This window comes from Lolium perenne, chromosome 1 (genome assembly GCF_019359855.2).
Source record: "Lolium perenne isolate Kyuss_39 chromosome 1, Kyuss_2.0, whole genome shotgun sequence".
Lineage (NCBI taxonomy): Eukaryota > Viridiplantae > Streptophyta > Magnoliopsida > Poales > Poaceae > Lolium > Lolium perenne.
In genome coordinates this window covers 70,645,466-70,660,957 of record NC_067244.2, presented here as the reverse complement: position 1 = coordinate 70,660,957, position 15,492 = coordinate 70,645,466, and the positions used below count along the sequence as shown (strand labels likewise).

The following is a 15,492-nucleotide window of genomic DNA, read 5'->3' as shown; positions in this document are numbered from 1 at the left end:
GACAGCATTTCAAAGTAGGTAGGACTTAAAGAGTGCTCAATCATAGTAGAAGCACAACATGTACCAAACCATTTACACAATTAGGAATAGCACGCATACAAAGACTCGGGCATAGTCAGATAGAGCTTATGTCCCGTAGGAGATTTAGCAACCCTAAAATAACACGATACATTTTTTTTTACTTGTAGAACATCAAACAGTGTGGTACAAACAATAAGGCGGAATCTGTCTTACAACTATAAGACGGTTTTGCCCTAAGGCTAACTGTCTCCATCTTGCTTTTGACTGAAGGGAGCAACCATTAGTTGCGGTTCTTGGATTTCTCCACTGCCCTTGGAGCTGCAAATCAATAAGAGACAATTCACGGAGGAAGTCAGAGGAGTTACCTTTTTACAGGAAAAAATAATTATTAATTAGGACATCTACGAATAACTAACTGTCAAATGCCATTGACAGCATACCAAGTTATATATTCAATCATTATCTAACAAAAAGGTTATGCATTGAACAATTCATTTGCATTGTGTTATCTTTCCAGTGATTGTGTGCACTCACAAAGACATGTATTAGGTGCAATGTTGATACAACACTTGCCGGCACGCTATGAATATTTCAATGTTGCATGGGATTTTTCTATAAAAAACTGTATAAGGAATTAAATTGTTTGTAACAGTGAAATACATACATGTGACATTAGATTACAAATATATATTCTTCCTCTTAAATGCACCACAACAGTATGCATAATAAGTTACAAAATTTCCCTATTGTCTGATTTCATTGGTTATGGGTGCCTTAAAAACTAGTTCACCCCGATTACCCTATTAGTATTATGTGTATGAAGTATGACCTAGGCATATGTGTTACATATTACTGGAAAAGAATCATCTCGCTATTTCTATTGCAGGGAGCATGTGTCATTTTTTTATAAAAAAAAGCAACATATTTAAGCGAAAACGTGGAGACTTTATTCCGCGATAGCAATTTAGTAGGGTAAATTGACTATCATAGCTTCTACTTTTACAAAAGGAGACAAGCCTATGAAGGAAAACAACCTATAAGCAATAACAGGATGTCCAGATAGTTCAAAAAGAAATATGGTAAACAATTGACGATCCGAGCCTAGGTAACAGAGAAAGGGATGTGAGATCCGTTGATAAGTACACTGAACAGAATAAGATTACAAACTTACCAAGTCCAATTGCATCTGAACCTTTCATGATCCTGAGCCTACGGCAGGAGTCAGCGAACATTCTGCAATTTTAGCAGAAGAAAATGTTTTAATTAATGCAGGAATTCTACAATCCACTTGGACCTCATTTAGTTCCCTATGCGTGAAGAAGGAGTGTCTTTAGTGGCATGGTAAACGTGCTATATATCCCCTTTGACATTGGTTTAAATTTGATTTGGCTATGGTTATTAGGATTCCTGTATTTTTTTCTATTCCTATATAAATAAAACACCTAAAGTCTACATACTGAATTGCTATACTCTGTTTTGCACATGCATTCCTACAATAATCTTGTGTTTTCCTATTCATGCATTTTCTGAATCATGTGAATCAAGGAGATCCTTAGATCCTTAAAAAGTAAAGCCCTTAGGATCGTGAACTTACTCCCATGGAACATCACCAACGAGCATCCAGTCACCATCCTTGTCTTCAAAAGTCAGCACATATTCGCCATCAGTGCGGCTCTCAGATAAACCACCCTTGCCTGATATGGCACATCCAGACAGACTAACCTGTAAGGCCAAATAAAACAAACAGAAGAGAACCTATGCGTGCACTAAAATTTCTAGGAAAAGATATACACCTTATTCCCACTGCTACCTTGTGTATGATTCTATAAAACTGATGATCAGTTGATCACTAAGGGGTAACCCAAAATCAATAAAAATGCACAGCAGATTCCTGCTGTTTCTGTAAAAATCACTAAAGGGTAATATCTATTACTCCCTCCGTCCAAGTTTATACACAAAAATATAAACATTTACAGTACTGAATCAACATGAACAGATTCAGCATAAAATATATTTTCTTAAAATGTTCATTCGATATTGTAGATGTAAATATATTTCCTAAATATTTGGTCAAAGTTAGTAAAGTTTGACTTTTGACCAGTCCTTAGATGCCTTACATTTTGGAACAGAGGGAGTACATAGGAATCAAAACAGGACAATCTGGAACATATGATTGAATTTCAGTAAAATAAACTAAACCAACTAAGAGTATGGGACTTGCAAAATAGATTAAAATAGCATGAAATATGTTTTGATCACCGTTCAGAGATATCCATCTTGTAGACTTTGTAGATATCCTAAAGACCTAAAGACATAGATAAGCCGAGCCAAGTTCTATTTTATCATGCAAGTAACGCTATTGTTTTGAATGAGACAGCATAACAATCTCATCAGCATATAATTAATTAGACCCTTTTTCTGCTAAAATAATATGTAGTTTTTTTTTTATTAAAAATAAGACTGGATCCTAAACCCCTTGTGAGGACCAGGTAAGTTACCAAAGCATGTAAAACAAATAAAGATGCATGCTCAATTTTTTTCTATATGGATATACTCAGCTTAATTTTTTCCTATATGGATCCTAAAATTGTTGAAGCTAGGAAATACTCCTTAACCGTTACTCCTCCAAATCAAATACCCTGGTTTTTCAAGGCACACACGATGCTCATAAATAATAGGCACACCGAATTTATACCAGCAGGAGTGCGCAGTCGCAAAGTCAGAGAGTGGAAACATCTCACCAGTTGTAAAGCCAATGAACATCTTCTCGAGTGCGGTCGACAGGTCCTTGTAGTTCTTGTAGGTCTTGAGGTCGATCTTCCTGAGGTACGGCGCGCCATCCATGCTGACCTTAACATAGAGGAACCCCTGGCCCTGCTTTGCCTCGGCATCCTCCTTGCTGCTCTTCAGCTGGTTTGTCGCCATAGTGTTCTTGCGGTAGCTGCGGATTGGTGGCCATCCCACCACCTGAGCCCTGCACAACACATCACATGGCATGGTTGTCAATTTTTTTTACCAAAGAGTAAATTTTAAGATCAGGAGAACAAATCGAACAAGGTCATGCTGGATCAGAAGTTTGTGAAGAAAATGCAGCTGAAACATAAACAGAAAGGTAGATAAAGGTTGGCAATAGAAAGACTGGGCAAAAAAAAAGGATGCAATAAAGCTTGAAAATAAAAAGGAAAAGGGGGAATTTTGTAAAGTTGAACAAGAAAAAGGTGAAATTGAGAAGGAAGTACTAGCCAGATTCTGCAAATGTTTCTATTTCCCACCTGCACACCCAAATGAAAATTCAAATTCCCACCAGAAAACATGTAAAATTAAATCAGAACAAGTAGCCGGGACAGAGCCTCTTGCTCAATTCCTACGTTTGCTTTCAAAAAAAAAAATCACATAAAAAGTCATACTTCGAAGACACAAATCCAGCAATACTCAACATGATTTTTCCCAAGAAAGTATAAAGCACTGAAAAATTCCATAATTTGCAAAACTACTCTCCACGAGCTCCCAACAGTCCCAAGAACAACACGAGCTCAAGAACACCCCCACGGGAGTCGAGAAGCTCCAAGATTTGTGCCCACAATCCTTAATTCCACCTACTTGGCGGCTGGCTGCGGCGTCGCTGTCACCTTCTTGTCCTCTTCTTCCTCCGCCACCTTCTTGCCCTTCCCGGCAGCGGCGGCGGATGGCGGTGGAGGCGCCTCGTCGGAGAACCCGCGCTTGGCGCCCTTGGCGGGGAGCAGCTCTAGGGTAGCGCCAGCGGCGGTGGCAACGCGGCGGTCCGGCGACTCGGAGCCCGGCAGGCCGAGGCGGAGCTCGGTGCCCTTGAGGTCGTCGACGGCCGCGGCAGCTGCCGGCGGCGAGAGGCCTATGTAGTCGAGCTCGAGTGGGGGCGACATGGGGAGCAGCAGGACATGAACCGGAGTACAGGAGAGTGGGAGAGGTAAGAGTGGGTGTGTGCAGCGTGAGAGGGAGAGAGGAGGGAGGGGCAGGCAGTGGTTTGAGGTGAAAGCTTTGGTTTGAGCTGAGCTGTGTTAGTGTGTTCCACTTTGGATTAGCGCAGTAATGATGTGTACCAGTAACAGTGAAGGAAACACTGTACGACAGAACTCTCCGTAGTTGACAAACTGTTTCCACATATGTGACCATCGAATTTAGATTTTTTTTTTTTTAAGCATCGAAATTAGATGAAGGGTGTCTTCGGCTCGAATCCGGTTTCACAAACCCAAATCGGACGTCTTGGTTGGAGCAGGAAATGTTTGGGCCACCTCTTTTATCAGCCCGTTTAGTCCAGCAGCTTTCGGCCTGTCTAGCAGTTTTCGGCCCGGTCGGTTGTCGGGCTCACAGAGGGGAGTTTCATATTCGACGATCAATGCATCGACAAGCGCATCAACGAGCATCCCCACATGCACACTTAGAGAGGAGATCCGATGGCGGCGGCGCACTTCACCGGAGACGGGGATGACGTGGCTAGCCACGACATCGTTGGCGGAGGTGATGAGGCCAAGAACTCAGGGTCAGGTCCAGGTGCGAGAGCTCGCCTACGATAGAGCTTAGGGTTTTAGGGGTCTCCGGAACTGGAGATGGGGCCGTTGTTTAGAGGAACATGGGGGGCTCGTCTGCTGATGATGATGCATATTTTGGGAGTAGATAAAAACACTTATGTCATGTCTATATTTTTTATGAGGTGATATGTATTAACCTCTCAGATAATGAACTTATGTCACACCTCGAACAGTTGTTTGCGAACTCGTGGTGCAACATTAAACTTGTGATTGTGTTCAAGTGGTACTTCTATATTAGTCGTACGAATAATGTGCTATATTAGTCGGGTTCCTGAATTGAAATTGTCTGAAACACATTTTATGTCGTGTCCTCTATGATGGGTAAGCTCGCACATAGCCTAGAAGGCTAACAATTAGTTGAAACTTAAATTTTAAGCAACCAAACGATGCAGATAAATTATTTTGGAAACCAAAATAGTTACAGAACATGAATTAGAGGTTGCATTCCCTACGTTGTTTCGCCAGAACCAACCTCTACACATGCCAAAAACCGGTGTAAGCAACCAAACTGGCTCTTCATGTTTCCTTTTCAGATGTAGTGCGACACCTTTGCGACTTTATTTTTGCGGGACATAATTGGAACGCCACATGTAACTCCTCACAACAATAACCTCCACTAATGTAAGGGCATCTCCAGCGGCTCGGCCTAAACGGGTGGTAACTCTGTCCACTCTGGTCCGCGTGGATAGGAAAACATGAAAACCCTAGCCCACGGTCCAATCCAAACTGACCGAGGTGTCGATCCATTCAAAACCCGAATTTGGGCTAGAAATGTGTTACATAGGTAGCAACTACGTCCGCACGCCCCCCCTCTTCTTTTCCCAGGTGAAATGGCAACGTGACCGTCTGGAAGTGGGGTTGAATAGCCGCTACACAATTTTTAGGTTTTTTCAATTTTTATGGCGGAAGCAGGAAAGCAAATAAAAGGTGATCCTAAATGATGCGATAAAAACAAGGAAATGGAAACAAAGTAAAAGAGCGTGAGGAACATGAAGTGCTACAACAGGGATCAAGCGGAGACGAGACGCAATATGTTTCCCGTAGTTCCGTCCACAAGAGGAAGTACGTCTACGTTCAGGAAGTGTGGCACCACAAAGGTGCCAACCGCCACAAAGACGCCACCTTATTCCTCGTGAGCACACCACAAAGGCATACTCACCTCTCCACTAAGCAAGGTCGATTGAGGCGGCTAACCTTCATACAAGGTTGGGGCACAACTCCACAAAGGACACTGAGGCTCTCAATGACTTCATGAACTAGTCACAACAAGATCTAAGCTCTGGATGACCTCAACAACAAGGACCCCACAAAGGAGATCTAGGGTTCCCAACTCCACAAAGCAAAAGTAGGGAATCACAAAATTTCTTGGGTAGGTAGGTAGATCTAGCCCTCCTCCTTCGATTCCCAAAGCTTGGTGTGATTTGATTGGCTAGGAAGGGAGATCCACGCGATTGAAGCTCAAGAACTATGGAGGAAAGAGAGTGTTCTTCGTCATGTCAGATCTGATTTGAGGACGAAGGGACTACCCCTTTTATAGCTCGTACACTTGATGTAGTCGTTGCAATGTCGGGGGGAGGGGCAGGATGATCCGTCTGGGCCCGGAGATTCTGTTCTTCTTGTAGGATAACGTTGCATAGAAAACAAAAAATTTCCTACCGCGAACACGCAATCCAAGCCAAGATGCAATCTAGAAGACGGTAGCAACGAGGGGGTATCGAGTCTCACCCTTGAAGAGATTCCAAAGCCTACAAGATGAGGCTCTTGTTGCTGCGGTAGACGATCACTTGCCGCTTGCAAAAGCGCGTAGAAGATCTTGATCACGATCGGTTCCGGCGCCACGAACGGGCAGCACCTCCGTACTCGGTCACACGTTCGGTTGTTGATGAAGACGACGTCCACCTCCCCGTTCCAGCGGGCAGCGGAAGTAGTAGCTCCTCTTGAATCCGACAGCACGACGGCGTGGTGTCGGTGGCGGTGTAGAAGTCCGGCGGAGCTTCGCTAAGCAAACCGGACAATATGAAGTGGAGGAGCAAAGCTAGGGTTTGGGAGGGGGTGGCCGGCCAAGCAATGGGTGCGGCCAAGCTATGGTCTTGGGGTGGCCGGCCCCCTCCCTTGGCCCCTCATTATATAGGTGGATCCCAAGTGTTGGTGTCCAAGTCTTCGAATAAGACCCGAAACCAAAACCTTCCATAGGAGGGGGCAAACCTAGCCCAACTAGGACTCCCACCCAAAGGTGGGATTCCCACCTCCCATGTGGGGGGTGGCCGGCCCCCTATGGTGGAGTCCACTTGGGACTCCACCCCCACTAGGGCTGGCCGGCCATGGAGGTGGAGTCCCTTGTGGACTCCACCTTCCTTGGTGGTTTCTTCCGGACTTTTCTAGAACCTTCTAGAACCTTCCATAGAACCTTCCGCGACATTTTATTTCACATAAAATGACATCCTATATATGAATCTTATTCTCGGACCATTCGGAACTCCTCGTGATGTCCGGGATCTCATCCGGGACTCCGAACAAATATTCGAACTTCATTCCATAATTCAAGAACTACCATTTCAACATCCAACTTTAAGTGTGTCACCCTACGGTTCGAGAACTATGCGGACATGGTTGAGTACTCACTCCGACCAATAACCAATAGCGGGATCTGGAGATCCATAATGGCTCCCACATATTCAACGATGACTTTAGTGATCGAATGAACCATACACATATATTACCAATTCCCTTTGTCTCGCGATATTTTACTTGTCCGAGGTTTGATCTTCGGTATCACTCTATACCTTGTTCAACCTCGTCTCTGACAAGTACTCTTTACTCGTACCGTGGTATGTGGTCTCTTATGAACTCAATCATATGCTTGCAAGACATTAGACGACATTCCACCGAGAGGGCCCAGAGTAAATCTATCCGTCAGCGGGATGGACCAAACCCACAGATGATCCATATGCCTCAAATAAGACTGTTCGGATACTTAATCCCACCTGTATAGCCACCCATTTACGCAGTGGTGTTTGGTGTAATCAAAGTACCTTTCCGGTATAAGTGATTTACATGATCTCATGGTCATAAGGACTAGGTAACTATGTATCGAAAGCTTATAGCAAATAACTTAATGACGAGATCTTATGCTACGCTTAATTGGGTGTGTCCATTACATCATTCACACAATGACATAACCTTGTTATTAATAACATCCAATGTTCATGATTATGAAACTAATCATCCATTAATCAACAAGCTAGTTTAAGAGGCATACTAGGGACTTCTTGTTTGTCTACATATCACACATGTACTAATGTTTCGGTTAATACAATTCTAGCATGATATATAAACATTTATCATAAACATAAAGATATAAATAATAACCACTTTATTATTGCCTCTAGGGCATATCTCCTTCAGATCTCCCACTTGCACTAGAGTCAATAATCTAGATTACATTGTAATATACCTAACACCCATGGCATTGGTGTTGGTCATGCTTTGCCCTAGGGAGAGCTTTAGTCAACGGATCTGCTACATTCGGATCGGTGTGTACTTTGCAAATCTTTACTTCTCCATCTTCGATGTACTCGCGAATCGAGTGGTAACGCAGCTTGATATGCTTCAGCCTCTTGTGTGACCTTGGCTCTTGTGCATTGGCGATGGCACCCATGTTATCACGATAAATGATTAATGGGTCCAATGCACTCGGAACCACACCGAGCTCTACAATGAACCTCTTCATCCATACCGCTTCGATGAAGCCTCCAAGCCGCTATGTACTCGATTCTGTTGAAGACTTCGCCACCGTGCCTTTGCTTCGAGCTTGCCCGACTTACTGCAGCACCATTCAATATAAACACGTACCCGATTGTGACTTAGAGTCATCAGGATCGGTGTTCCAACTTGCATCGGTGTAACCGTTTTACAACGAGCTCTTGGTCACCTCCATAACAAAGAAACATATCCTTAGTTCTTTTCAAGTACTTCGGGATATTCTTGACCGCTGTCCGGTTGTTCCATTCCTGGATCACTTTGATATCTGCTAGTCAAACTAACGGCATGTGCTATATCCTGTCTAGTACATAGCATGGCATACATGATAGATCCTACTCGCCGAGGCATAGGGGATGTTACACATCCTTTCTCTTTCTTCTGCCGTAGCCGGTCCTTGAGTTTTACTCAATACCTTGCCTGGTAACATAGGTAAGAACCCTTTCTTACTTTCGTCCATTCTAAACTTCTTTAGAATCTTGTCCAGATATGTACTCTGTGATAGCCCTATTAGACGTCTTGATCTATCTCTATAAATCTTGATGCCTAATATATACGATGCTTCACCAAGGTCTTTCATTGAAAAACTATTATTCAAATAACCCTTAACATTTGCTTAATAGTTCTATATCATTCCCGATCAATAATATGTCATCTACATATAATATCGGGAATGCTACAGAGCTCCCACTCACTTTCTTGTAAATACAGGCCTCTCCATGACCTTTGTATAAACCCGAAGTCTTTGATCACCTTATCAAAGCGTCGGTTCCAACTTCTCGATGCTTGCTTCAGTCCATAGATTGAACGCTGAAGTTTGCATACTTTGTCGGCATTTTTAGGATCGACAAAACCTTTGGGTTGTACCATATACAACTCTTCCTCAATGTCTCCATTAAGGAACGCCGTTTTGACATCCATACGCCAAATCTCATAATCGAAAAATGCAGCTATTGCTAACAAAATCCTCACAGATTTCAGCTTCGCTACGGGTGAGAAAGTCTCATCGTAGTCAACTCCTTGAATTTGTCGGAAACCCTTTGCGACAAGTCGAGCTTTATAGACGATAATATTACCATCGATCATCTGTTTTTCTCTTGAAGATCCATTTATTTTCGACAGCCTTTCGGCTATCGGGTAAGTCTACCAAAGTCCATACTTTGTTATCATACATGGATCCCATTTCGGATTTCATGGCTTCTTGCCATTTGTTGGAATACGGGCTCATCATCGCTTCTTCATACGTCGCAGGTCCTCATCATTGTTATCCACAATCATGACATTTAGACAAGGATCATACCAATCAGGAGTGGCACGTTCCCTTGTCGATCTGCGAGGTTCGATGGTTTCCTCGTTCGAAGTTTCATGATCATTATCATTAGCTTCCTCTGTTGCCGGTGTAGGCGATGCAGTACAACTTCCGATGCTGCGCTACTCTGATCAACGAGTATAGATTCATCAATCTCATCGAGTTCTACTTTTCTTCCAGTCACTTCTTTAGTGAGAAATTCTTTCTCAAGAAAGGTTCCGTTCTTAGCAACAAAGATTTTGCCTTTGGATCTGTGATAGAAAGTGTATCCTATAGTTTCCTTAGGATAACCTATGAAGACGCATTTCTCCGCTTTGGGTTCTAGCTTGTCCGGTTGTAACTTCTTTACATAGGCTTCGCAACCCCAAACTTTCAGAACGACTGACTTAGGTTTCTTATTAAACCATAATTCATACGGTGTCGTTTCTACGGATTTTGATGGTGCTCTATTTAAAGTGAATGCGGCTGTCTCTAATGCATAACTCCAAAATGATAACGGCAAATCAGTAAGAGACATCATACTACGAACCATATCTAAGAGAGTTCGATTACGACGTTCGGACACACCGTTTCGTTGAGGTGTTCCGGCGGTGTCAATTGTGAAAGTATTCCGCATTTCTTTAAATGCATGCCAAACTCATAACTCAGATATTCACCTCCACGATCAGATCGTAGAAATTTGATCTTCTTGTTACGTTGATTTTCTACTTCACTTTGAAATTCCTTAAACTTCTCGAAAGTTTCGGATTTATGTTTCATGAAATAGATATACCCATATCTACTCAGATCATCTGTGAAGGTTAGAACATAACGATAACCACCGCGCGATGCTACGCTCATTGGTCCACATACATCGGTATGTATGATTTCCAATAAGTCGTAGCTCGCTCCATCATACTGAGAGAATGGAGTCTTTGTCATTTTTCCCATTAGACATGCTTCGCATCTATCAAGTGACTCAAAGTCAAGTGATTCAAGTAATCCATCGGTATGGAGTTTCTTCATGCGTTTCACTCCAATATGACCAAGACGACAGCCACATATAAGTAGAATTATCATTTAGTTTAATTCGCTTAGCATCAATGTTATGTATATGTGTATCACTACTATCGAGATCTAACAGAAATAAGCCATTCTTTTGTGGTGCTCGACCATAAAAGATATTATTCATAAAAATAGAACAACCATTATTCTCAGACTTGAATGAATAACCGTCTTGCATTAAACAAGATCCAGATATAATGTTCATGCTCAACGCAGTACATAATAACAATTATTTAGGCTTAAAACTAATCCCGAAGGTAGATGTAGAGGAAGTGTCCCGATCATGCGATCACATTGACCTTGGATCCGTTTCCAACGCGCATCGTCACTTCATCTTTCAGCAGCTTGTCGTTTATTCTTTAGTTCCTGTTTCGAGTTACAAATATGAGCAACCGAACCAAAGATCAAATACCAGTGTACTAGAACGAGAACTAGTGAGATAAACATCTATAACATGTATATCAGATATACCTTCTTTCTTCTTCTTGACAAGGCCGCTCTTTAGATCAGCCGGATACTTGGAGCAATTACGCTTCAGTGTCCCTTCTCCTTGCGATAATAGCACTCAGCATCGGGCTTAGGGCCGTTCTTAGGTTTCATAGGAGGCGTGGCAGCTTTCTTGCCACCCTTCTTGAATTTTCCCTTAGACTTGCCCTGTTTCTTGAAAGCTGGTGGTCTTGTTGACCATCAACACTTGGTGCTCTTTCTTGATCTCAATCTCAGGCTTTTAGCATGCCAAAGAGTTCAGGTAACTCCTTGTTCATGTTACGCATATTGTAGTTCATCACAAAGTTCTTGTAACTTGGTGGCGGTGATTGAAGGACACGATTAATCCCGATCTGTTAGGAATCACTATTCCCAAGTCATCGAGTTTCTTCGCATGCCGGTCATGGCGAGCATGTGCTCACTAACGGAGCTGCCTTCTTCCATCATACAGTGAAGAAATGTTTCGATGCTTCATAGCATTCCAACGCCGCATGAGTCTCGAATATAGCTTTCAGCTCATTCATCAACTCATGAGGATCATGGTGCTCAAAACGTTTTTGAAGATCGGATTCAGTGCACGGGATGGCACACCGAACTTGAGAGTACCGAGTTTTCCGAGTTGCGTAAACAGCTTTTACTTCATCGGATTCATCTTAGGCAGAGGGTCACCTAGCGGTGCATCAAGCACAAATTGCAGATTTCCGCCGAGAGAGGAAGATCCTCACATGACGGAACCGGTCGGTGAAGTTGCTACCGTTGCTCTTAAGTTTCTCTTTCTCTAGGAACTGATTAAAATTGATTGAGGACGCCATCTCTACAACATATATTTGCAATAGTTTAGACTAAGTTTATGACAAATTGAGTTCAAATTTTAATTCAACATAATTAAAACCCTAGGTGAACTCCCACTCAAAACAATATCCCTCGCATTGTCTTAGTGATCACACGAACCAAATCCACCGCACCTAAACCCGATCATCACGAGAAAAGGTGTGATTTCAATGGCGAACACTCATAGTGTTCATCATATCAACCATATGATTCATGCTCTACCTTTCGGTATCACGTGTTCCGAGACCATGTCCGTACATGCTAGGCTCGTCAAGGCCACCTTAGTATCCGCATGTGCAAAGCGTCTTGCACCCGTTGTATGTACTTATCGAATCTATCACACCCGATCATCACGAGATGCTTCAAACGATAAGACTTAATAACGGTGCTACTAAGGATGAACACTTTATTATCTTGAGATTTTAGTGAGGGATCATCTTATAATGCTACCGTCGCGATCTAAGCAAAATAAGATGCATAAAAAGGATTAACATCACATGCAGTTCATATGTGATATGATATGGCCCTTTTGTTCTTGTGCCTTTGATCTTCATCTCCAAAGCACGGATATGATCTCCATCATCTTCGGGCATGATCTCCATCATCGTCGGCGTAGCACCAAGGTCAATGGCACCGTCTTCATGTTTGTCCTCCATGTAGCAACTATTACAACTACTTTGAAATACTACTCAACATGAAATTTAAAGACAACCATAAGGCTCACTGCCGGTTGCCACAATACAATAATGATCATCTCATACATATTCATCATCATATCATGGCCATATCACATCACCAAACCCTGCAAAAACAAGTTAGACGTCTCTAATTTGGTTTGCATATTTTACGTGGTTTAGGGTTTTCGAGAGAGATCTAATCTACCTACGAACATGAACCACAACGTTGATACTAATGTTTTCAATAGAAGAGTAAATTGAATCTTTACTATAGTAGGAGAGACAGACACCCGCAAAGCCTCTTATGCAATACAAGTTGCATGTCGAACGAGGAACAAGTCTCATGAACGCGGTCATGTAAAGTTAGTCCGAGCCGCTTCATCCCACTGTGCCATAAAGATGCAAAGTACTCAAACTAAAGATAACAAGAGCATCAACGCCCACAAACCATTGTGTTCTACTCGTGCAACCATCTATGCATAGACACGGCTCTGATACCACTGTAGGATAACGTTGCATAGAAAACAAAAATTTTCCTACCGCGAACACGCAATCCAAGCCAAGATGCAATCTAGAAGACGGTAGCAACGAGGGGGTATCGAGTCTCACCCTTGAAGAGATTCCAAAGCCTACAAGATGAGGCTCTTGTTGCTGCGGTAGACGATCACTTGCCGCTTGCAAAAGCGCGTAGAAGATCTTGATCACGATCGGTTCGGCGCCACGAACGGGCAGCACCTCCGTACTCGGTCACACGTTCGGTTGTTGATGAAGACGACGTCCACCTCCCCGTTCCAGCGGGCAGCGGAAGTAGTAGCTCCTCTTGAATCCGACAGCACGACGGCGTGGTGTCGGTGGCGGTGTAGAAGTCCGGCGGAGCTTCGCTAAGCAAACCGGACAATATGAAGTGGAGGAGCAAAGCTAGGGTTTGGGAGGGTGGCCGGCCACTCAAGGGGCGGCCAAGCTATGGTCTTGGGGTGGCCGGCCCCCTCCCTTGGCCCCTCATTATATAGGTGGATCCCAAGTGTTGGTGTCCAAGTCTTCGAATAAGACCGAAACCAAAACCTTCCATAGGAGGGGGCAAACCTAGCCCAACTAGGACTCCCACCCAAAGGTGGGATTCCCACCTCCCATGTGGGGGTGGCCGGCCCCCTATGGTGGAGTCCACTTGGGACTCCACCCCCACTAGGGCTGGCCGGCCATGGAGGTGGAGTCCCTTGTGGACTCCACCTTCCTTGGTGGTTTCTTCCGGACTTTTCTAGAACCTTCTAGAACCTTCCATAGAACCTTCCGCGACATTTTATTTCACATAAAATGACATCCTATATATGAATCTTATTATCAGGACCATTCCGGAACTCATAGTGATTTCCTGGATCTCAACAGGGACTCCGAACAAATATTCTAACTTCATTCCATAATTCAAGAACTACCATTTCAACATCCAACTTTAAGTGTGTCACCCTACGGTTCGAGAACTATGCGGACATGGTTGAGTACTCACTCAGACCAATAACCAATAGCGGGATCTGGAGATCCATAATGGCTCCCACATATTCAACGATGACTTTAGTGATCGAATGAACCATACACATATATTACCAATTCCCTTTGTCTCGCGATATTTTACTTGTCCGAGGTTTGATCTTCGGTATCACTCTATACCTTGTTCAACCTCGTCTCCTGACAAGTACTCTTTACTCGTACCGTGGTATGTGGTCTCTTATGAACTCATTCATATGCTTGCAAGACATTAGACGACATTCCACCGAGAGGGCCCAGAGTATATCTATCCGTCATCGGGATGGACAAATCCCACTGTTGATCCATATGCCTCAACTCATACTTTCCGGATACTTAATCCCACCTTTATAGCCACCCATTTACGCAGTGGTGTTTGGTGTAATCAAAGTACCTTTCCGGTATAAGTGATTTACATGATCTCATGGTCATAAGGACTAGGTAACTATGTATCGAAAGCTTATAGCAAATAACTTAATGACGAGATCTTATGCTACGCTTAATTGGGTGTGTCCATTACATCATTCACACAATGACATAACCTTGTTATTAATAACATCCAATGTTCATGATTATGAAACTAATCATCCATTAATCAACAAGCTAGTTTAAGAGGCATACTAGGGACTTCTTGTTTGTCTACATATCACACATGTACTAATGTTTCGGTTAATACAATTCTAGCATGATATATAAACATTTATCATAAACATAAAGATATAAATAATAACCACTTTATTATTGCCTCTAGGGCATATCTCCTTCACTTCTAGGGGGTAGATAGAGAATACCCCCACCACCACCACCACCCCATCTGGGAGCTGGTCATCGCTATGCTAGGGCGGATGTAAAAACCTTCCGAGGGCCGATGGAAAACACCCCCCCATCTAGGAGCTGGCCTGTTGGGGGCCGTATGAAAGGGTTGGATATTTTGCTCCCGGCACCCCGGATGATCCGCCTTGAGTATTTCATCGTTGTTCTGTTGCGCTTCGCCTTCAGCCACCTGGATAAGGGGGCCGGATGATCCGGCCATTGGAGGGCCGGATTATTCGCCGTGCAGATTTGTGCATCCATCTTCTTATCTCCTCATATTTTATTCACATCTCCTCAACAAATTCTCATCCACCATTACCAGTGATCAACTATCCAATAAAATGACGAGATGATGAACATAGGAAAAGATGGGTCAACATCCGTAATGCTAAAGTTGAATCCTACACACTTGAGGACAAATGGTAAAATACATTTGCATGTTGTTAACAAACATACAAAACACTAGAGA

At 43.2% G+C, this 15,492-nt stretch overlaps 1 protein-coding gene across 1 annotated transcript; it reads right to left on the bottom strand.

The window, feature by feature from the left end:
- On the bottom strand, positions 1 to 3,996 carry LOC127296736 (auxin-responsive protein IAA17). The gene is made up of 5 exons (XM_051326940.2): positions 3,622 to 3,996; positions 2,763 to 2,995; positions 1,616 to 1,715; positions 1,193 to 1,254; positions 1 to 339 (listed from the first exon to the last, which is right to left on the bottom strand). Exons 1-5 carry the CDS (start codon positions 3,918 to 3,920, stop codon positions 302 to 304), a joined length of 732 nt encoding a protein of 243 aa, XP_051182900.1. The 5' UTR covers positions 3,921 to 3,996; the 3' UTR covers positions 1 to 301.
- Between the last annotated feature and the right edge of the window lie 11,496 nt (positions 3,997 to 15,492).

What these genes read in the sequence shown, in the direction of transcription:
- LOC127296736 (XM_051326940.2), bottom strand. Translation starts at nt 3,920, where the DNA reads ATGTCGCCCCCACTCGAGCTCGACTACATAGGCCTCTCGCCGCCGGCA. An exon ending in GTTGGTGATGTTCCATGGGA is followed by an intron (nt 1,255 to 1,615) that starts GTAAGTTCACGA and finishes CTAAAATTGCAG; the next exon opens with AATGTTCGCTGACTCCTGCC. An exon ending in TTCAGATGCAATTGGACTTG is followed by an intron (nt 340 to 1,192) that starts GTAAGTTTGTAA and finishes ATTGATTTGCAG; the next exon opens with CTCCAAGGGCAGTGGAGAAA.